This window comes from Ranitomeya variabilis, chromosome 2, assembly GCF_051348905.1.
Source record: "Ranitomeya variabilis isolate aRanVar5 chromosome 2, aRanVar5.hap1, whole genome shotgun sequence".
NCBI lineage: Eukaryota > Metazoa > Chordata > Amphibia > Anura > Dendrobatidae > Ranitomeya > Ranitomeya variabilis.
The window spans coordinates 20,444,883-20,468,720 of record NC_135233.1 but is presented as its reverse complement, the minus strand read 5'-3'; the positions used below and the strand labels follow the sequence as shown (position 1 = coordinate 20,468,720).

Genomic DNA, 23,838 nt, shown 5'->3' with positions numbered 1-23,838 from the left:
GGACCTCGCTTTGCTGAACCTACCTTCATACTGCGTATGTCTTTTCCTCTGAATTCACCGTCAATATATGTGGGGGGCTTCTGTCTCCTTTTTGGGGGAATTTCCCTAGAGGTAAGCCAGGTCTGTTTTTCCTCTATTAGGGTTAGTTAGTCCTCCGGCTGGCGCGAGACGTCTAGGGATAAAACGTAGGCACGCCCCCCGGCCACTATTAGTTGTGTGGTAGGTTTAGCTCACGGTCAGCTTGAGATTCCATCACCCAAGAGCTAGTACGTTATTTATGTTTTCTGACGTTCCCCTGCCATTGGGAACCATGACAGACGGGCTTTTCAGGACATAAGCACGCAAATAGCTGCACAAGTGACTTTACCCTCTGGGCAACCGCCACCAGCTAGCCCACCTAAGTTGCCCCCATTCAGATTTAATGGTGATCGCGACAAATTTCGTGGCTTTGTGAATCAATGTATGCTATATTTTGATTTGCATGCTGACCGTTTTCCTACTGATAGATCCAAAGTATTGTGTGTAATAATGCTACTGACCTCACGAGCGCTCGCCTGGGCGAATCCGATGATTGAGTCTCGTGACCCACGGTTAAATGACTTGGATGATTTCTTGGCCGCTATGGCATTAATGTTTGATGACCCTAATCGCCGTGCAACCGCTGAATCTGCTTTGTTGTCTTTACGCCAGGCTAAACGTTCTGTTATTGAGTATGCCACTAAATTTAGGAGATTGACGGTAGATACCAATTGGGATAGTTATGCACAATTGCCTATTTTTAAAAGGGGGTCTGTCTAGTATTATAAAAGATGAACTAGCTTGCTCTGAGTCACCACAAGAGCTAGAGACATTTATACAGCCTTGTGTGCGCATAGACATTCGCCTTACTGAGCGTAGGCAGGAGAAATTTGCTGCATATAACCGTGTTTCTAACTTTTCCCTTCCTTCCAAAGAGCCTGCAGGTAAAACATCTCGGGAAGTGGAGGAGGTGCCCATGCAAATTGATTCAGTTCAGAGGCGCAAGATCAATGAGCGCCGGGAGCATCGCCTTCGTGAAAGTCTATGTTTCTACTGCGGCCAGTCTGACCACTTCTTGATCAATTGTCCTAAGTGTCCTAGACGGCCTAACAAGGTGCTAGCAGCAGTAGGGGAGTATGACAACTGTGATGATGAATCTGACATCTCTGCATGTAGCCTGCCTTTACATGCTGTATTCCATTCACTTTCTATGACTTCACCCCCCAAGGAGCTGAAGGAAAAGAACTCTCACTGTTCTCTCCCTATTAAGATCCTGTGCTGAGGACAATGGATTTCCAGTGCAGCTATGATTGATTCTGGTGCAGGTGGCAATTTCATGAATATCGCATTTGCCAAGGAACATGGTATTAAAATTCAGCAAAGAGCCTCTCCAATTACCATGGAAACAGTGAAACAGTGGATGGGTCACCTTTAATCTCTGGGCCTGTGGATCAGGAGACCGTACCCCTTGAAATTTTGTTGGAGCCTAATCATCAGGAGCAACTTTCTTTCTTGCTAATTTCTTCTCATTTTCCTTTGATTTTAGGCATTTCTTGGTTGCGTTCTCAGAACCCAATTATCAACTGGGAGACCAAGGAGATTATCTTATCAACAAGGAGCAACTCAGCGTTAACAGAAGCTGTCCCTGAGTCCACGGTTATGGAACCACATGTACAGGTATTTTCTTTACCTCCAGCTTATAAAGAGTTCTCTGACATCTGTGACAAGAAGAATGCAGATCAGCTTCCTCCACACAGGCATTATGACTGTCCCATTGAGCTGCTTCCCGGGGCAGCCATTCCTTTTGGTAACGTATACCCTTTGCCGGCACCTGAGCTTCAAGCCTTAAAAGAATATATTGATGAAAATCTGGCCAAAGGCTTCATACGTCCTTCTTCCTCACCAGCATGGGAACCTATCTTTTTTGTAAAGAAGACGGATGGGACCCTGAGACCCTGTGTTGAATATCGAGAACTCAGTAAGGTAACCGTACGAAACCGTTACCCTTTGCCTCTGATTCCCGAATTACTGGAAAGAGTCCGCCATGCTAAGGTGTTCTCTAAGCTGGATCTTCGTGGGGCTTATAATTTGGTGCGTATTCGTCCAGGGGATGAGTGGAAGACAGCATTAAGATGCCGGTATGGACACTTTGAATCTCTTGTGATGCCCTTCGGGCTTTGTAACGCCCCTGCAGCATTTCAACACCTTGTTAATGACATCTTCAGAGATTTGTTGGACCAGTTTGTAGTGATCTATTTGGACGATATACTAATCTTTTCTGACTCTCTACAGGAACATGAAGAACATGTCAAAACTGTTTTAAGACGTCTGAAAGAGAACCATCTGTATATTAAGACGGAGAAATGCGAGTTCCATCGTTCTGAGATACAGTTCTTAGGTTATATCGTCTCTCCCCAGGGGCTGAACATAGAATCTGGTAAGATTCAGGCTATCCTTGACTGGCCGGTACCCAAGAATGTTGAGGTCCAACGTTTTATTAATTTTGCAAATTTCTACAGACGCTTCATTCGAAATTTTTCTGATATTGTCCGTCCCATTACTTCCTTGACAAAGAAGGAAAAGCCCTTTAAGTGGTCATCACAGGCTCAAGAAGCTTTTGATCGGCTTAAGATCTGTTTCACCTCAGCACCGCTGTTGATACACCCAGATCCAACACAACCTTTCATTGTGGAGGTGGACGCTTCTGATAATGCTTTGGGGGCTATTCTCTCCCAAAGAAATGGAGAGAAGGGTCTGCTACATCCTTGTGCTTTCTTTTCCCATAGACTAACCTCAGCAGAGAAGAATTACGATGTGGGAGACAAGGAATTGCTGGCTATTATTGCGGCTTTCAAAGAATGGAGGCATCATCTGCAAGGAGCTGCACAACAGATCATAGTGCTAACTGGCCATCGCAATTTAGAGTTCCTTAGATCCGCTAGATGTCTTTCTCCTCGTCAGGCTCATTGGAACTTATTTTTAAATCAATTTAACTTGTTATCTCGTACCGTCCAGGTTCTCGTAATGGGAAGGCTGATGCTTTATCCCGAATCCATGCTGTGGATTCCGTACCTGGAGCCCCGTCCAAGACCATTCTATCTGATGCCAATTTCATCGGAGTTATCCATGATCAGGACTTGTGGAAGGAGTGCAAGGAGGCCTATGATGGTGATGTATTTCTGGCCAACCCACCTGTGGATATTAATCTTGTCTTTAAGGGTGGCATGTGGTTCAGAGATCGACGTATCTACGTCCCTGAGGTCGTCCGTCTGCAGATCCTCAAGTTGGTACATGACTCCAAGTTGGCTGGTCACAGGGGGGTACAGAAGACACAAGAGTTCCTGAGCCGATTCTTCTTGTGGCCAACTTGCCTGAAGGATACCAAGGACTATGTTCTCTCTTGTGAGGTATGTGCTCGGTACAAGACTCCTCATTCCCCCTCTTTCCATCTCACGCGACCCCCCCAACAAACCTATCCATTACAGTAAATGGCTACCCACTCTCCCCAGTCCCACAAGTATGCTGCCTCGGGGTAATCCTTGATGCTAATCTCTCCTTCAAACCACATATCCAAGCCCTTTCCACTTCCTGCCGACTTCAACTCAAAAATATTTCACGAATCCGTACATTCCTCAACCAAGAATCTGCAAAAACCCTAGTCCATGCCCTCATCTCTCGCCTTGACTACTGCAACCTCCTGCTCTGTGGCCTCCCCTCGAACACTCTCGCACCCCTCCAATCTATTCTAAACTCTGCTGCCCGACTAATCCACCTGTCCCCCCGCTATTCCCCGGCCTCTCCCCTCTGTCAATCCCTTCACTGGCTCCCCATTGCCCAGAGACTCCAGTACAAAACCCTAACCATGACATACAAAGCCATCCACAACCTGTCTCCTCCATACATCTGTGACCTCGTCTCCCGGTACTTTCCTACACGCAACTTCCGTTCCTCACACGATCTCCTTTTCTACTCCCCTCTTATCTCCTCTTCCCACAATCGTACACAAGATTTCTCTCGCGTATCCCCCCTACTCTGGAACCCTCTACCACAACACATCAGACTCGCCTACCATCGAAACCTTCAAAAAGAACCTGAAGACCCACCTCTTCCGACAAGCCTACAACCTGCAGTAACCACCAATCGACCAAACCGCTGCATGACCAACTCTACCCTCGCCTACTGTATCCTCACCCATCCCTTATAGATTGTGAGCCTTTTCGGGCAGGGTCCTCTCTCCTCCTGTAACAGTTATGACTTGTATTGTTCAAGATTATTGTAATTGTTTTTATTATGTATACCCCTCCTCACATGTAAAGCGCCATGGAATAAATGGCGCTATAACAATAAATAATAATGTGGCACCTACGGGTCTTCTACAACCATTACCGGTTCCGTCCCACCGTTGGGGGTCTATATCAATGGACTTTATTGTGGAGCTGCCTACATCAGGGGGCATGAATACAATCATGGTGGTAGTTGATCGCCTGATTAAAGCTGCTCATTTTGTTCCGTGCACCGGCCTCCCCTCAGCTAAGGATACAGTGAACTTGGTTATACAGAATGTCTTTCGGTTGCATGGGGTTCCGGATGAGATCATCTCTGACCGTGGAGTACAGTTCACTTCAAGATTCTGGAAGGGGTTTTGCTCTGCACTCAATATTAATGTCTGTCTCTCTTCTGCTTACCATCCCCAGACAAATGGTCAGACTGAGCGTACCAACCAGACGCTGGAGCAATATCTAAGATGCTATGTCAGCCATCTCCAGGATGATTGGTTGGAGTTGTTGCCGTTAGCCGAATTGTCATATAATAATTCTCAGAGCGCCTCCACTAAATTTACACCTTTCTCTGCCAATCTGGGTTATCATCCGTGTATCTTACCTAGGTCTCCAATTAATCCTCCGGTTCCAGCAGTTGAGGAAAGGCTGACTGAGATGAGACAAAATCTGGAGGTTCTGAAGGAATCCCTGACCACAGCTCAAGAACGTTATAAGAGATCGGCTGATAGATTCTGTAAACCTGCACCCATGTTCAAGGTAGGAGATTCCGTGTGGTTAGCAACTAAGAATCTGAAGTTAAACGTTCCTTCACAAAAACTTGGACAGAAATTCATTGGCCCTTTCAAGATCAACGGTATTGTGAGCTCTGTGGCCTGCTGGCTGAAGCTGCCTAGGACAATGAAGGTACACCCAGTTTTTCATGTATCTTTATTAAAGCCTGTATCTCCTAATACCTTCCAGGGACGTGTTGTGCCACCTCCGCAGCCTGTGGTGATTGATGGGCAAGAACAATTTGTGGTGGAGGAAATTATTGATTCCAGGATTCGCAGGAATCGGCTCCAATATCTGATAAGATGGCAGGGATATCCCCCTGAGGAAGACTCTTGGGAAACTGTGGAAAACATCAATGCCCAACAGAAGATTTCTCGTTTTCATCAGAGATTCCCTGAGAAACCAGGTCCAGGATCGTCCTGAGGCCGCTTCTAAGGAGGGAGTAATGTCAGGATTCTGAACATTTTTTACCTTTTGTGCATTACTGCCCTCTTCCAAGATGGCGTCTTTGGTCTCATGTGCACTGTCTTCCTGCTATAAAACTCCACCCCAGCCTTCAGTCTGTGCTAGAGTATTCTGCCCTGCATCCAGCTCCTGACCTCTGATTACTCCCTGGCTATACACCTGCTCCTGTGAACCTGTGTGGTGATCCTGTTACTCTGCTCTGAGTTCCGGCTGCATAAACCAGTTCCAGTAATCCTTCATCTGCTGCTCGTGTTTACTTCCATCTGCATTTGCTGGACATGTAAGCTGCTGCTGCTGCTTTGCAATAACCTGAGACTATTAACCAGGCCTCCCTGGTTGAGCTATGATTTGAACTGCCTATAAGCATATCTATCTGTGTCTGGACTAAGACAAGGATTTATTCGTGTCAAGTATCCACAAGAATAACTGTACTTCAGACTTTCTGCTTGATTGCATTTTTCTCTGAAGTTTCCTATAGACTGCTAAGCTGCGTTTATTAGTTGCACCAAGTGTTGTGGACTTGAGTTTCTCTCTGCACCTGTTTGAATCACCGTGTGATAATATAGACTTTACCACTTATAAAACTGTGTCCTGTAGTTGTCTTGTTCCACTCAAAGAGTCTCCTGAGTTATCCCCTATAATTATTACAGTGGCTGGGCAATATACTACGTGGCTGGGCAATATCCTGATACCTTGAAACATCGTAGCAGAAGAGTGCAAGCGTGCCAGCAGGATAAGAAGGAAGCCTCGATGCCTCCTGACGAAGCCAAGGCGGTGAAACGTGCGTCAAGGCTCCCTTCTTATCCTGTCTCAAGGTATCAGTATTTAGCCAATTTTGGCAGCATTTGAACCCTCTAATACCTTGTATTAATCTTATGCCTTAACAAACCATGACCTCGGTCCTTTAATTGAAGTATTGTGAAGCTATTTTATTCCCAATAAGGCCTTATTTGACGCTGTGTTTGTTATCCTGATGATGTCGCTGCAGTATGAATTGCAGGCATTGCAGTAGGGATATTTGTGCTGTCTGTCAGCATATATTATACCATCTAATATGCTGATTATTTTAGCTGTTACTGCTCACTCATTCACCTATTGTCTTTGTGATTGACTTATGTAATTTTTCCAATAAATCATGGGGAGTAGTGTGTGTGATAGAGGGGAGACCATGGGGAGTGGTCTGTGTGAGAGAGGGGAGACCATGGGGAGCGGTCTGTGTGAGAGAGGGGAGACCATGGGGAGTAGTGTGTGTGAAACGGGAGACCATGGGGAGCGGTCGGTGTGGAGAGGGGAGATAATGGGGAGCGGTCTGTGTGAGAGGGGGGACCATGGGGAGCGGTCTGTGTGATAGACCATGGGGAGCGGTCTGTGTGAGAGAGGGAAGACCATGGGGAGCGGTCTGTGTGAGAGAGAGGGCTGAGACCATGGGGAGCGGTCTGTGTGATAGAGGGGAGACCATGGGGAGCGGTCTGTGTGAGAGAGGGGAGACCATGGGGAGCGGTCTGTGTGAGAGAGGGGAGACCATGGGGAGCGGTCTGTGTGAGAGGGGAGACCATGGGGAGCGGTCTGTGTGAGAGAGGGGAGACCATGGGGAGTAGTGTGTGTGTGGTAGAGGGGAGACCATGGGGAGCGGTCGGTGTGGAGAGGGGAAATAATGGGGAGCGGTCTGTGTGAGAGGGGAGACCATGGGGAGTGGTCTGTGTGAGAGAGGGGAGACCATGGGGAGCAGTGTGTGTGAGAGGGGGGAGATAATGGGGAGCGGTCTGTGTGATAGAGGGGAGACCATGGGGAGCGGTCGGTGTGAGAGAGGGGAGACCATGGGCAGCAGTGTGTGTGATAGAGGGGAGACCATGGGGAGCGGTCGATGTGAGAGAGGGGAGATAATGGGGAGCGGTCTGTGTGAGGGGAGACCATGGAGAGCGGTCTGTGTGAGAGACGGGAGACCATGGGGAGCGGTCTGTGTGAGAGAGGGGAGACCATGGGGAGCGGTCTGTGTGACAGAGGGGAGACCATGGGGAGCAGTGTGTGTGAGAGAGGGGAGATAATAGGGAGCGGTCTGTGTGTGAGAGGGGAGACCATGGGGAGCGGTCGGTGTGAGAGAGGGGAGATAATGGAGAGCAGTCTGTGTGAGAGAGGGGAGACCATGGGGAGCGGTCTGTGTGAGAGGGGAGACCATGGGGAGCGGTCTGTGAGAGGGGGGGGAGTCCATGGGGAGCGGTCTGTGTGATAGAGGGGGGACCATGGGGAGTGATCTGTGTGAGAGAGGGGAGACCATGGGGTGCGGTGTGTGTGAGAGGGGAGACTATGGGAAGCGGTCTGTGTTATAGAGGGGAGACTATGGGGAGCGGCCTGTGAGAGAGGGGGAGACCATGGGGAGCGGTCTGTGTGATAGAGGGGAGACCATGGTGAGCGGTCTGTGTGAGGGGAGACCATGGGGAGTGGTCTGTGTGATAGAGGGGAGACTATGGGGAGCGGTGTGTGTGATAGAGGGGAGACTATGGGGAGCGGTGTGTGTGATAGAGGGGAGACTATGGGGAGCGGTCTGTGAGAGAGGGGGGGACCATGGGGAGCGGTCTGTGTGAGAGAGGGGGGACCATGGGGAGCGGTCTGTGTGATAGAGGGGAGACCATGGGGAGCGGTCTGTGTGAGAGGGGGGAAACCATGGGGAGCAGTCTGTGTGAGAGAGGGGAGACCATGGAGAGCGGTCTGTGTGAGGGGGGAGACCATGGAGAGCGGTCTGTGTGAGAGAGGGGAGACCATGGGGAGCGGACTGTGTGAGAGGGGAGACCATGGGGAGCGGTCTGTGTGATAGAGGGGAGACCATGGGGAGTGGTCTGTGTGATAGAGGGGAGACTATGGGGAGCGGTGTGTGTGATAGAGGGGAGACTATGGGGAGCGGTCTGTGAGAGAGGGGGGGACCATGGGGAGCGGTCTGTGTGATAGAGGGGAGACCATGGGGAGCGGTCGGTGTGGAGAGGGGAGATAATGGGGAGCGGTCTGTGTGAGAGAAGGGAGACCATGGGGAGTGGTCTGTGTGAGAGAGGGGAGACCATGGGGAGCGGTCTGTTTGAGAGAGGGGAGACCATGGGGAGCGGTCTGTTTGAGAGAGGGGAGACCATGGGGAGCAGTGTGTGTGATAGAGGGGAGATAATGGGGAGCGGTCTGTGTGATAGAGGGGAGACCATGGGGAGCGGTCGGTGTGAGAGAGGGGAGACCATGGGCAGCAGTGTGTGTGATAGAGGGGAGACCATGGGGAGCGGTCGGTGTGAGAGAGGGGAGATAATGGGGAGCGGTCTGTGTGAGGGGAGACCATGGAGAGCGGTCTGTGTGAGAGACGGGAGACCATGGGGAGCGGTCTGTGTGAGAGAGGGGAGACCATGGGGAGCGGTCTGTGTGAGAGAGGGGAGACCATGGGGAGCAGTGTGTGTGAGAGAGGGGAGATAATAGGGAGCGGTCTGTGTGATAGAGGGGAGACCATGGGGAGCGGTCTGTGTGAGAGGGGAGACCATGGGTGCGGTCTGTGAGAGGGGGGGGGAGTCCATGGGGAGCGGTCTGTGTGATAGAGGGGGGACCATGGGGAGTGATCTGTGTGAGAGAGGGGAGACCATGGGGTGCGGTGTGTGTGAGAGGGGAGACCATGGGAAGCGGTCTGTGTGATAGAGGGGAGACTATGGGGAGCGGTGTGTGTGATAGAGGGGAGACTACGGGGAGCGGTCTGTGAGAGAGGGGGGGGACCATGGGGAGCGGTCTGTGTGATAGAGGGGAGACCATGGGGAGCGGTCTGTGTGAGAGGGGGGAGACCATGGGGAGCGGTCTGTGTGAGAGAGGGGAGACCATGGGGAGCGGTCTGTGTGAGAGAGGGGAGACCATGGAGAGCGGTCTGTGTGAGAGAGGGGAGACCATGGGGAGCGGACTGTGTGAGAGGGGAGACCATGGGCAGCGGTCTGTGTGATAGAGGGGAGACCATGGGGAGTGGTCTGTGTGATAGAGGGGAGACTATGGGGAGCGGTGTGTGTGATAGAGGGGAGACTATGGGGAGCGGTCTGTGAGAGAGGGGGGGACCATGGGGAGCGGTCTGTGTGAGAGAGGGGGGACCATGGGGAGCGGTCTGTGTGATAGAGGGGAGACCATGGGGAGCGGTCTGTGTGAGAGGGGGGAGACCATGGGGAGCGGTCTGTGTGAGAGAGGGGAGACCATGGAGAGCGGTCTGTGTGAGGGGGGAGACCATGGAGAGCGGTCTGTGTGAGAGAGGGGAGACCATGGGGAGTGGACTGTGTGAGAAGGGAGACCATGGGGAGCGGTCTGTGTGATAGAGGGGAGACCATGGGGAGTGGTCTGTGTGATAGAGGGGAGACTATGGGGAGCGGTGTGTGTGATAGAGGGGAGACTATGGGGAGCGGTCTGTTATAGAGGGGAGACTATGGGGAGCGGTCTGTGAGAGAGGGGGGGACCATGGGGAGCGGTCTGTGTGAGAGGGGAGACCATGGGGAGTGGTCTGTGTGATAGAGGGGAGACTATGGGGAGCGGTCTGTGTGAGAGAGGGGAGACCATGGGGAGCAGTGTGTATGAGAGAGGGGAGATAATAGGGAGCGGTCTGTGTGTGAGAGGGGAGACCATGGGGAGCAGTGTGTGTGAGAGAGGGGGGACCATGGGGAGTGATCTGTGTGAGAGAGGGGAGACCATGGGGTGCGGTGTGTGTGAGAGGGGAGACCATGGGAAGCGGTCTGTGTGATAGAGGGGAGACTATGGGGAGCGGTGTGTGTGATAGAGGGGAGACTATGGGGAGCGGTCTGTGTTATAGAGGGGAGACTATGGGGAGCGGCCTGTGAGAGAGGGGGAGACCATGGGGAGCGGTCTGTGTGATAGAGGGGAGACCATGGGGAGCGGTCTGTGTGAGGGGAGACCATGGGGAGTGGTCTGTGTGATAGAGGGGAGACTATGGGGAGCGGTGTGTGTGATAGAGGGGAGACTATGGGGAGCGGTCTGTGAGAGAGGGGGGACCATGGGGAGCGGTCTGTGTGAGAGAGGGGGGACCATGGGGAGCGGTCTGTGTGATAGAGGGGAGACCATGGGGAGCGGTCTGTGTGAGAGGGGGGAGACCATGGGGAGCGGTCTGTGTGAGAGAGGGGAGACCATGGAGTGCGGTCTGTGTGAGGGGGGAGACCATGGAGAGCGGTCTGTGTGAGAGGGGAGACCATGGGGAGCGGACTGTGTGAGAGGGGAGACCATGGGGAGCGGTCTGTGTGATAGAGGGGAGACCATGGGGAGTGGTCTGTGTGATAGAGGGGAGACTATGGGGAGCGGTGTGTGTGATAGAGGGGAGACTATGGGGAGCGGTCTGTGAGAGAGGGGGGGACCATGGGGAGCGGTCTGTGTGAGAGAGGGGGGACCATGGGGAGCGGTCTGTGTGATAGAGGGGAGACCATGGGGAGCGGTCTGTGTGAGAGGGGGGAGACCATGGGGAGCGGTCTGTGTGAGAGAGGGGAGACCATGGAGAGCGGTCTGTGTGAGGGGGGAGACCATGGAGAGCGGTCTGTGTGAGAGAGGGGAGACCATGGGGAGCGGTCTGTGTGATAGAGGGGAGACTATGGGGAGCGGTCTGTGTGAGAGAGGGGAGACCATGGGGAGCGGACTGTGTGAGAAGGGAGACCATGGGGAGCGGTCTGTGTGATAGAGGGGAGACCATGGGGAGTGGTCTGTTATAGAGGGGAGACTATGGGGAGCGGTCTGTGTGATAGAGGGGAGACCATGGGGGGCGGTCTGTGTGATAGAGGGGAGACTATGGGGAGCGGTCTGTGTGATAGAGGGGAGACCATGGGGGGCGGTCTGTGTGATAGAGGGGAGACCATGGGGAGTGGTTTGTGTGATAGAGGGGAGACTATGGGGAGCGGTGTGTGTGATAGAGGGGAGACTATGGGGAGCGGTCTGTGAGAGAGGGGGGGACCATGGGGAGCGGTCTGTGTGAGAGAGGGGGGACCATGGGGAGCGGTCTGTGTGATAGAGGGGAGACCATGGGGAGCGGTCTGTGTGAGAGGGGGGAGACCATGGGGAGCGGTCTGTGTGAGAGAGGGGAGACCATGGAGAGTGGTCTGTGTGAGGGGGGAGACCATGGAGAGCGGTCTGTGTGAGAGAGGGGAGACCATGGGGAGCGGTCTGTGTGATAGAGGGGAGACTATGGGGAGCGGTCTGTGTGAGAGAGGGGAGACCATGGGGAGCGGACTGTGTGAGAAGGGAGACTATGGGGAGCGGTCTGTGTGATAGAGGGGAGACCATGGGGGGCGGTCTGTGTGATAGAGGGGAGACTATGGGGAGCGGTCTGTGTGATAGAGGGGAGACCATGGGGAGCGGTCTGTGTGAGGGGGGGGAGACCCCATGGGGAGCGGTCTGTGTGAGGGGGGGGGAGACCATGGGGAGCGGTCTGTGTGATAGAGGGGAGACCATGGGGAGCGGTCTGTGTGAGAGAGGGGAGACCATGGGGAGCGGTCTGTGTGAGGGGGGGGGAGACCATGGGGAGCGGTCTGTGTGATAGAGGGGAGACCATGGGGAGCGGTCTGTGTGAGAGAGGGGAGACCATGGGGAGCGGTCTGTGTGAGGGGGGGGGAGACCATGGGGAGTGGTCTGTGTGAGAGAGGGGAGACCATGGGGAGCGGTCTGTGTGAGAGAGGGGAGACCATGGGGAGCGGTCTGTGTGAGAGAGGGGAGACCATGGGGAGCGGTCTGTGTGAGGGGGGGAGACCATGGGGAGCGGTCTGTGTGAGAGAGGGGAGACCATGGGGAGCGGTCTGTGTGAGAGAGGGGAGACCATGGGGAGCGGTCTGTGTGAGGGGGGGAGACCCCATGGGGTTCCTGACTCCTTTCCGCACTCAGCCGTCTGTTGGAGGAGGCTCAGTGTAGATGATAGACAGCACAGAACCTTTGCTGATGGTAAATGTTGAACTGTATGGGCGCCTTCCAGGTGTGACGTCATTGACGTCACGTGTTATGGGCGTGTTCTCTGCGCCGGCTGCACTGTATGGGCTGCAGTCAGGACCTGGCAGGAGCCCATATATTCTGCTGGCTTTAATAATTTATACCTTGATGGAGCACATACATTGTAGGCTCAACCCTGTGTGTGGGGTCCTATAGTATCCCAGTGACTGCAGGACCTTCAGTGACGTCATGGTCATGTGATCAGTCAGAGGAGGGGAGGAGTTATACTGCGGCACTTCCTGTCATGTGATCAGTCAGAGGAGGGGAGGAGTTATATGCGGCACTTCCTGTCATGTGATCCTGTGACGTCACCGCAGGTCCTATGCTCTCTCTCCCCCGTCCCCCGTGTTTGTCCCCGCAGGTCCTGTCCCCGCCGGGAGGTGACGTCCGCACAGCGCTCGGGTACGGGACACTTGTCCTCCATGTTCTGCTCTCTCTTCCTCTCGGCTTCTCCCCGTGGTTGTGTCGGTCACATACAGCGGCGGCTCCGCAGCACCGACGTCACCACATGAAGAAGCCGCGACATTGTGAGGTGACCGGACGGAGACTCCGGACCTGGAAACAACATTGTGGAAACCTCTAGATTTCTCCATTCTGGAGTCTGAGCCTCGGCCGCGGTCACTGAGGTCATTAACCCCTTCATGACCGGAGCTTTTTTCGTTTTCCGCTCCCCTCCTTCCCAGAGCCATAACTTTATTTTTCCGTCACTATGGCCATGCGAGGGCTTATTTTTTGCGGGATGAGCTGTACTTTTGAACGACACCTTTGGTTTTACCATGTTGTGTAAGAGAAAATGAGAAAAAAATTGCAGTTGCCGTGAAATTGCAAAGAAAAGTGCAATCCCACACTTCAGGGAAAAAAACTGTGCGCAGCAGATGAATGAAACGTTGCTAAAAGCGATGAGTGAGCGCGCTGGGATGAGGTGTTATCTGAGCATGCTCGGGGCTCCAATAATATGCTCCAGACGTGCAGCCGCGGGGACTCGGACATGTTCCTCTAGCCGGCCGAAGACACTCGGTGAGCACATGAGCATGCCCAGATAACACCTTATCCCAGCACCTTCACTCCTCACTAGTTACTAACCTTCGGAATGAGAAAATGTCCAGCAGTGCCATCAGCTCAGAACCGACAGTAACCCGTGGAACCAGCTCCCACCATTTACTGTCCGGAAAAGTCTGATCAGCAATTGTCTTCATGGAAACAAGACCAAGAGACAACTGTGCAGGAAAACATGGAACAGGGGTGTGGAAAATGGCAGCAATGGTCAATGAATTTGTGAAATATTTAGCTGTAATGTGACCGAAGGGCTGGAGATTGGGACAATGGTGAAAGTCTGCAAGAGCCATGAAGTGTGGTGTTATATATAACATCCCAGTATAATGTGCACAAACATATCTATATAATCTGGTGACTGCCCGTCGCCTCCATCATCAGTATCTGGTAACTGCCCGTCACCTCCATCATCTGTATCTGGTGACCGCCCGTTACCTCCATCATCAGTATCTGGTGACCGCCCGTTACCTCCATCATCAGTATCTGGTAACTGCCCGTCGCCTCCATCAGTATCTGGTGACTGCCCGTCGCCTCCATCATCAGTATCTGGTGACTGCCCATCACCTCCATCATCAGTATCTGGTGACTGCCCATCACCTCCATCATCAGTATCTTATCACCGCCCGTTGCCTCCATCATCAGTATTTGGTGACCGCCCGTCGCCTCCATCATTAGTATCTGATAACTGCCCATCGCCTCCATCATCAGTATCTGGTGACCGCCTGTCCCCTCCATCATCAGTATCTGGGAACTGCCCGTCCCCTCCATCATCAGTATCTGGTGACGTACCGTCGCCTCCATCATCAGTATCTGGTGACTGACCATCGCCTCCATCATCAGTATCTAGTAACTGCCCATCGCCTCCATCATCAGTATCTGGTGACCGCCTGTCCCCTCCATCATCAGTATCTGATAACTGCCCGTCCCCTCCATCATCAGTATCTGGTGACTGACCGTCGCCTCCATCATCAGTATCTAGTGACCACCCGTCGCCTCCATCATCAGTATCTAGTGACCACCCGTCGCCTCCATCATCAGTATCTAGTGACCACCCGTCGCCTCCATCATCAGTATCTAGTGACCACCCGTCGCCTCTATCACCAGTATCTCGTCACCACCTGTCACCTCCATCATCAGTATCTGGTGACTGACCGTCGCCTCCATCATCAGTATCTGGTGACTGACCGTCGCCTCCATCATCAGTATCTGGTGACTGCCCGTTGCCTCCATCATCAGTATCTGGTGACTGACCGTCGCCTCCATCATTAGTATCTCTTGACCACCCATCGCCTCCATCATCAGTATCTGTTGACTGACCGTCGCCTCCATCACTTCTTCTCGTCACTTGTACACAGGTTATGGAGGATCTCAGCAGGAGTTGGTGCCAAACATCTTGGAGACCGGACCCCAGATCTCCTGTGTATGAGGCTTGTGCGGGTCCTTCTGTCTCTTCTGATCCCAGACAAATGGGATGATGGGAGATCAGGGATCTGTGAGGCCGGATCATCGCCCCCAGGACTCCTCGTCCTTAATGACATTGGCTGGATGTTGGGGGTCGTTGTCCGGCTGCAGAATAAACCTGGAGCCGATCTATCTCCTCCCTGATGTATCTCCTGATGGAGAAGGATCTGCCAGGATTTTACAGCAATGAGGACGACATTAATCCTGACCAAATCCTCATCTCCATTGGCTGAAGTGCAGCCACAAACTTACAGCCCCTCCACCGAGCGTCACTGCTCCTGCAGATGCTCTTTTATTGTTCTGCTCTTCAGCTTATCGGTAAAGGATCTGCTTGGCTTTTAGCTTGGGAGAGGCATGGTAGGTAAATATTAGACTCACTGTAGGGTCCCATCACAGAAACGTCCGCCTTGTCATGGCTGGTGGGCTCTCATGAGTTATCTCATTTGTGCGCTAAGTACCTTGATTTCTATAAACATATTCTAACTATAACCGTAGTGCAGAGCAGATGTCATATATTCAGTGTTTGCCTGCGGTTTACTGATGTCACAGGCGGCTGCATTTCCTGTATATACTGTATGTCTGTGTGCAGCTTACGGTATCATATTTACCGGGTTATTCACGGATTCAGAACTTTGTCATATGACTCGACCTAAAGCCCTGACACTTGTTGGGCCAGGAATTATGTTTAGGACCTCAAAAACTACAGAAGCCCTGAATGAGGAGAGGTAGAAGTCTGACTGTGTCTGCTCTGGGATCTGATTTTATGTAGGGGGCGCTATTATAAAGTTCTGCATAATGGTCACACAGTTTCGTAACGATCTGTGAAGTAAAAGATTATTTCAGGTGAGATTTTTCACCAATTTCTCCTTTTTTCCTCAGGTTCTTTATTAACAGGACCCTTATTAGACCATGGTCCTCTCCATCAGTGACCCCCCGAGGATGGAGCAGGACACAGACCACATGGCGGCTCGGATATTAGACCTCACCCTGGAGATAATCTACTGGATCACTGGAGAGGTGAGATCTTCACATCACTCTGATCTCTAGGAATAAAGCAGGGAAAGGTGAAGGATTCTTGGCCTCTGTGTAGTGATCGGCGTCTCCCCATACACAGGATCACACAGTAGTGAAGATGTCGTCTGGGGAGTGTGTGACCCCCCGTGTGTCAGGAGGGCGGAGCAGGACCCCGAGTGACATCACCGAGCCTCCACCTCATTCACTGATACATGAGCAGAAGATCCTAGAACTGACCAATAGGATCACTGAGCTGCTGAGCGGAGAGGTGAGTGCTGCCGGGAATGCTGGGACATTATACAATAATGCCGGGGGAGGGGTGTGCTAATGGCGGGTCATTGTGTGTGACAGGTTCCTATAAGGTGTCAGGACGTCACCGTCTATTTCTCCATGGAGGAGTGGGAGTATATAGAAGGACACAAGGATCTGTACAAGGACGCCATGATGGAGGATCACCGGACCATCACATCTCCGGGTAAGAGGAGACCTTCCTGGGTTGTAGAGAACAGGTCTGAGAGTCGTCTAGATTCCCCATCATCTGCTCATCACATATAGACAATGTATTCAGTCACTGCGGTTATTTCCTATAGATGGATCCAGTCCGAGAAATCCCCCGGAGAGAAGTCCCAGTCCTCTATATTCCCAGGATCGGCCAGAGAAGGAGGAAGATGTCCCCCGGGATCATCAGGTAGATGAGATTTCTGTACATTCTCTATAGATTGATGTAATGAGGCTTCTAGTAACTTCCTCCAGCCGCCGCGCCGAGTACTGGAGGCTCCAGCAGGTCCTGTTATTGCCGCCTGTGGTCGGTATAAATGGTTTCCTCTTTATATAAGATTGTGTGACGCTTCCTGCTGTCTGGAGATTGAGATGTAACGTGGATAAATGGAAAGTTCTGCAGTGAGATGTAGATGACAGATGAGAGCACAATGCCAGGCAGCTGCTTCTAGGGCAGAACACTGAGGCTGATGGTGAGAGTCTTACGGTCACAGCTTAGTTACATGAACTGTCATTGATTTTCACCAAATTTTATAGTGAAAAAGTTGCCCCTAATTTTTTTTTATTCTGCTCTCACCAAAACCTAAAAACTTGGTTGTGGTCACCAGATTTAAAACAGAATGGCACACGTCCAGGGCTGCTCTTATCTGTCAGACATTTCCTTTTCTGGTTTTTTCAAAGTACATCTTTTAATAAATTTTAGTGCGAGTCGATTATTTCTGGTGTAGAAGACGCCGATCCTACATGAAATGTGAGTTTTAATCTTAATCCTCTACAAAATATGAAAATCAGTTTTGGGTAGAAAGAAAATCTAAGGAGGAAGATTTCTCCTTGTGTAGAGGGCCAAGCCGGCATAACAAGACTTATAGGCCATGCAATGATCCTCTGTGAACTTATATGCATGGCCTATGAGTCTCCTTACACCGGCTTGGCACTCTCCACAAGGTGAAACGTTCTCCCTTAGGGTATGTGTCCACGTTCAGGATTGCATCAGGATTTGGTCAGGATTTTTCATCAGTATTTGTAGCCAAAACCAGGAGTGGAACAATTAGAGGAAAAGTATAACAGAAACATATGCTCCACTTCTGCATTTATCATCCACTCCTGGTTTTGGCTTACAAATACTGATGAAAAATCCTGACCAAATCCTGATGCAATCCTGAACATGGACACATACCCTTAGGCTACTTTCACACTAGCGTTAACTGCAATACGTCGCAAATGCGTCGTTTTTGCGAAACGCCGCATCCAGCAAAAGTTTTTGCTGGATACGTTGTTTCGTCATAGAGTAACATTAGCGACGCATTTGCGACGCATTTGCGACGCATTTCCAAACGGTGAATCCGTTTTGCGACGCTTGGGCGTATGGTAGCGGACCGTCGGGAGAAAAAAACGCTACATGTAACGTTTTTTGCTCCCGACGGTCCGCTTTTTCCGACCGCGCATGCGCAGTCGGAACTCCGCCCCCACCTCCCCGCACTTCCCCGCACATCACAATGGGGCAGCGGATGCGTGGGAAATATGCATCCGCTGCCCCCGTTGTGCGGCGGAGACCACACTAGCGTCGGGAACGTCGGCCCGACGCGCAGCGACGGGTTGTTCCCGACGCTAGTGTGAAACTAGCCTTAGACACCCAGTCAGAGTTCTGCCACTCAGCGAAATCAAACCTTCAGCTTTGCACAGAGGAGGGGTAAAACTCCGAAACCTGTGTCTTCAAGTGAGTTCCTGGTTTGGCTTCTTATCCCAAGTCATGTGGCGAGGCTCGTTAAAGGGTCCGACTACGTTCAATAGGTGGTGGTAGGTTTAGAGCCCTCTGTCTGAAGTGAATATTAAAGTGATACGAGGCTTGGAGAGCCTGAGATACGAGGAAAAATAGTGAGAAGAAATCTCTAAGAGATCCAAGGGGAGGACGTGATAAAATTGTACAAATATTTAAGTGTAAGACTCCCTGTAAGCAGCTTTTCACAGTACGGCCCCCAGGAAGGAGATAATTGTGAATTTACTGGGGAAAAGAAGGTTCAACCTCCAGCTGTGACGTAAGGCTTCTTTACTGTAAAAGCGGTGACTGTGATGAATAATGTAAGGACTGGTGTTACCGAGCACAGATAGACTGAGATTATGTTAAGCAGAGAAATAACAGGAACATTTCTGTCAATGTGTAAAATACTTGATTGAACGTTGATTCCGTCTGATCAAAATAAACATTTTAACCTCTTAAGTGCCACTGTTAAGCAGTCAAAAGGCATTCAGGAGGGCCAAAGTCAGTTTGGGGCCTGTTGAGGTTGTCAGTGCATCCAGGGGCTTGTAAAGTACTGTGTGTGGCAGATACAATATGGCGAGGACTGCGGGGGCCATGAGAGCGATACCGTACTGTGTGGGGACACTAATGGGCATCGCTGTGTGGATGATATACAGGACTTGGTGAGGTTAGGGGGCTACAGATAATCGAAGACAGGAGTGAGGACGGGAACGTGTCTGCTGATTTATTTAACATTTTTGTTGCATCTTTTCTATCCGCTGTGCTTTTGAATGTGATTTATCTCCTGTTCCTCAGGTTCCTTGTGTACTGGGCTTTCTTTTTCTTTATTAGACAATGGTCCGTTCCATCAGTGACCCCCCTAGGATGAAGCAGGACACAGACCACATGGCGGCTCGGATATTAGACCTCACCCTGGAGATAATCTACTGGATCACTGGAGAGGTGAGATCTTCACATCACATCACTCTGATCTCTAGGAATAAAGCAGGGAAATGATGGGAAAGGTGAAGGATTCTCGGCCTCTGTGTAGTGATCGGTGTCTCCCCATACACAGGATCACACAGTAGTGAAGACCTCGTCTGAGGAGTGTGTGACCCCCCGTGAGTCAGGAGGGCGGAGCAGGACCCCGAGTGACATCACCGAGCCTCCACCTCATTCACTGATACATGAGCAGAAGATCCTAGAACTGACCAATAGGATCACTGAGCTGCTGAGCGGAGAGGTGAGCGCTGCCGGGAATGCTGGGACATTATACAATAACGCCGGGGGAGGGGTCTGCTAATGGCGGGTCATTGTGTGTGTCAGGTTCCTATAAGGTGTCAGGACGTCACCGTCTATTTCTCCATGGAGGAGTGGGAGTATATAGAAGAACACAAGGATCTGTACAAGGACGCCATGATGGAGGATCACCGGCCCATTACATCTCCGGGTAAGAGGAGACCTTTCTGGGTTGTAGAGAACAGGTGTGAGAGTCGTCTAGATTCCCCATCATCTGCTCATCACATATAGACAATGTATTCAGTCACTGCGGTTATTTCCTATAGATGGATCCAGTTCGAGAAATCCCCCGGAGAGAAGTCCCAGTCCTCTATATTCCCAGGATCGGCCAGAGAAGGAGGAAAATGTCCCCCAGGAAAATGTCCCCCGGGATCATCAGGTAGATGAGATGAGATTACTACAATTCCTCTACAGAGTAAAGGGGTTGTCCAGGCATATAATATTGATATCAGATTTTTAGCTCTGGCGGTGGCTGGATGTAAGGATTGAGTGGAGTCAGGACATCACAGCTGTGCTCAGTATGTAGCGGCCGCTGCGGAGAACTGCAGATCAGCTCCTCTTATCTTACATAGAAATATTCAATCTGATTGAAATCCGGGGAATCTCGAAGCTAAAGCCTCATCTCACAGTTCACAACTACAGAGAAGGAGAATTAGCCGATAATCTGCGCAGCTGGTGTCACATCTGATAGATCCAAGTCCAGACAGAAAGTATTTGCGGTTCTTCTTCATTCAGTCGACGCGTTTTAAAGTACTACAGAATGAACAATCGAATCCACAAAACCTAGACAGATATTTTTTGCAATCAAATCCATGTTTCTCCTGTTCTCTTTTTTCTTTTTATCTTCTTCCCCCTTGGAATCAACATGAAAGAATATATATTAAAAATGGTAATAGTTTGTATATCTTTTTCTATGTCAATTCTATACTACCAAACTTGTAAAACCTTTTATTTTTTTTCTGATGAACCGTGATGAACTTTCATCACTATAAATGTAGCCGCACTGTGTTGTAAACTCTGGTTTTCTTGTCCTGATGAAGAAGTCTGTGGTACTTCGAAACTCGTCAGAGGAATAAAGAAAAACCACAAATACTTTCTGTCTGGACTTGGATCTATCAGATGTGATACCACAGTGCAGATTATGTGAGATTGTGCGGCCAGAAACGACAATTAGGACTCAGCAGCTCCTGCTACTTTCCAACGCTCGGTTGTCATATGATTCCTGGGTCCAGAGGAGAAGGTGTTGTCAGCCCTTCTTTTACTGTATACACAGTGCTCAATCAGGACAGCCAAGATGGCGATATACCATTTCTATCTTCTCTATTGGGGTCCAGCCGTCCCTCACAGCCGGCTTCCTCCTCTTCCACAGTCTTGTACAGCTGTTGACTCTGCGGTGACATTTTAGAATATCACTGCAGAGTAACATGTGGACCATCTGGATGGTTAAAGCCATAGGACGGTCTAGAAAACGTTAAACACTTAGATCACATAATTTTGCTGTAATAGGGCTACTGGTATTAAGAAATTTCACTGTCATGAAAGGGACACTTGGTCTTGGCACATGTCACATACTGTACATATCTGTGCCGGGAGCTAAGGTTTCCCAGCAGAACATGATCCAGAGCATCGCTCTCCCTTTGCCACCTTGTCTCCTTCCGATAGATCACCTTGGTACCATCTGTTACCCAGGTAAGTGACGCACACACCCTGCCATTCATATGATAATGAAAACATGATGTACGAGCCCGGGCTAGGATGTCTAGAGAAGAGACTTCTTGAGGGAGGACATGATGAGCGCTGAAGGAGGGAACAGTCAATCTTCAGTAGTGATGAAATGCTGCTTTACTGTAAAAGTGGTGACTATGCTGCAAAACTGGTGTGACTGAACACAGCGTCCACTTCACAGTAGATCAAGATCATTTCATACAGAGAATTAACAGGAACATTTCCGTCAATGTGTAAATGATGAGGTTGATTGGTAATTCTGCTTGATCATCACTTGAGGAGATCCGTCTCCTTTACTTGTAATTTCTTTTTTTCTCATTCACCTGGATGTAAGATAATCCAGGATCCCTTTTTCCCTTTCATCTTATATTCACTGTGGGATTCTTGCAGGAAAACTCCAGTGGAACAACGTGTGGACTCGAAAACTTCACATCGGTGTCAGTGATCGGTAAGAGCCGTCCATCTTGTTTCACTGTAAATTTCTGTATTAATGAGATCATTTCCTCATCGTGAATATTTCATTTATTGCCATAATATTCCATCATATTCCATGGCACTTCTACAGTGTGATACAATATGGACAGATACAGCGCCAGTCAAAAGATTGTACACCCCTGTGCATGCGGTGGTTTTGCTTGTTCTTATTGGGATGTGCACATTTTAGATTCAGACTGAAGGCAGCAAAACCACAAACTAATGCGGAAACAAGAGTGAAGGAAGGCGTATGAAACAAATCAGAATGTGTGTTACACCATAGATTCCTCATTGCACCCCCCTTTTACTCTGATGACAGCTTTACACCCCTTAGGCGTTTTTTCAGCCGTTTCATCAGGTCAACACCTGGAATGGCTTGGACAGTGTGGAAGGAGCTCCCAGACAGGCTGAGCTCTTGTCGGCTGCTTTGCCTTCTCATCCCAAAACATCTCAGTTGGGCTAAGGTCAGGCGAATGTAGAGGCCATGTCAGCTGAGGCAGCCTCCAACTTTCTCCTTCTTTGTCAAATGCTCCTTACGTAGCCTTGGAAGGTTTGTTGGAAGCATTGTGCTGGTGCAGTGCAAATGATGATCCCAATATATTACTGCAGAGTGAATTAACAAGTGAGGCCATGGCGGGTATGCAGGCTACTCCACTGCCATTCAGCGCTGCAGTTTGCTGCCACTTCCTTCCATTATTTAAGCTTGCGCCTAGCCGTCTCCTCTGCCGGTTATAGGTTTTCTATACTGTCCTCTCTGTTACAGTTTAAGCTGTGGCATTGCAGTTGCTTTTTTATTTCTCCCTGTTTGTCTCCCTCCATGTGTTTCCTTTCCTTAGTAGTGAAACTACTGTCTTGCTGCACTACTCACTAGCTAGGGCTAGCTCAGGACCATCCAGGGCTTAGACACGTGATGGCGCCCAGGGGGAAGGACCCGTCTAGGGACGATAGGGAAAGCAGGGTGCAAACTTGGGTGAATGTTTAAGAAACACCATTTGGTCATTTACACAAATCCTGGAAGATCATCATTTACGACTGCATTATGCCCTTCATAGTCAATTCTACAATATTGATAGTCCAATCTCACATCCCCCAATAATAATGGTACTCAATTCTCAAGGTCTCAGATTTTGACTCATTGGACCCCAGTACAGATTTCCACTGGTTTTATGTCCAGTCCTTGTGTCTTTCTCTCCAACATAGTAAAATGGAGAATGGTAAACAGGACATGGATAGAACGTCATTTACAATCACTATGGCAGATAGCCGCTGGTTTATTCACCTGAACCGTAATTGTTTTTATAATGGATTTTAAGATGTAAAGCTAAATGGATTCACGCACAATGGCTAAATGATATAATAGAGGTCACTGAAAGGATCATGAATAATACATGCAAGAGAATAGAAAAACCGTACCATATATAAAAAGTAAAACTGCAATAAACATGTCTTATATATATATATATATATATATATATATATATATATATATATATATATATATATATATATATATATATATATATACACTCACTGGCCACTTTATTAGGTACACCTGTCCAACTTCTTGTTAACACTTAATTTCTAATCAGCCAATCACATGGCGGCAACTCAGTGCATTTAGGCATGTAGACATGGTCAAGACAATCTCCTGCAGTTCAAACCGAGCATCAGTATGGGGAAGAAAGGTGATTTGAGTGCCTTTGAACGTGGCATGGTTGTTGGTGCCAGAAGGGCTGGTCTGAGTATTTCAGAAACTGCTGATCTACTGGGATTTTCACGCACAACCATCTCTAGGGTTTACAGAGAATGGTCCGAAAAAGAAAAAAAATCCAGTGAGCGGCAGTTCTGTGGGCGGAAATGCCTTGTTGATGCCAGAGGTCAGAGGAGAATGGGCAGACTGGTTCGAGCTGATAGAAAGGCAACAGTGACTCAAATCGCCACCCGTTACAACCAAGGTAGGCCTAAGAGCATCTCTGAACGCACAGTGCGTCGAACTTTGAGGCAGATGGGCTACAGCAGCAGAAGACCACACCGGGTACCACTCCTTTCAGCTAAGAACAGGAAACTGAGGCT

The 23,838-nt window shown here is 50.1% G+C and overlaps 1 protein-coding gene across 1 annotated transcript in view; it reads left to right on the top strand.

The window, feature by feature from the left end:
- The window catches only part of LOC143803642 (uncharacterized), a 239,484-nt gene that overhangs the window by 72,752 nt on the left and 142,894 nt on the right, over window positions 1-23,838 (top strand). The window contains 5 exon segments of the mRNA XM_077281424.1: window positions 15,897-16,034; window positions 16,132-16,299; window positions 16,383-16,506; window positions 16,622-16,719; window positions 19,120-19,230. Of these exon segments, the coding sequence (XP_077137539.1) occupies window positions 15,927-16,034; window positions 16,132-16,299; window positions 16,383-16,506; window positions 16,622-16,719; window positions 19,120-19,230 (609 nt within the window). The 5' untranslated portion in view covers window positions 15,897-15,926.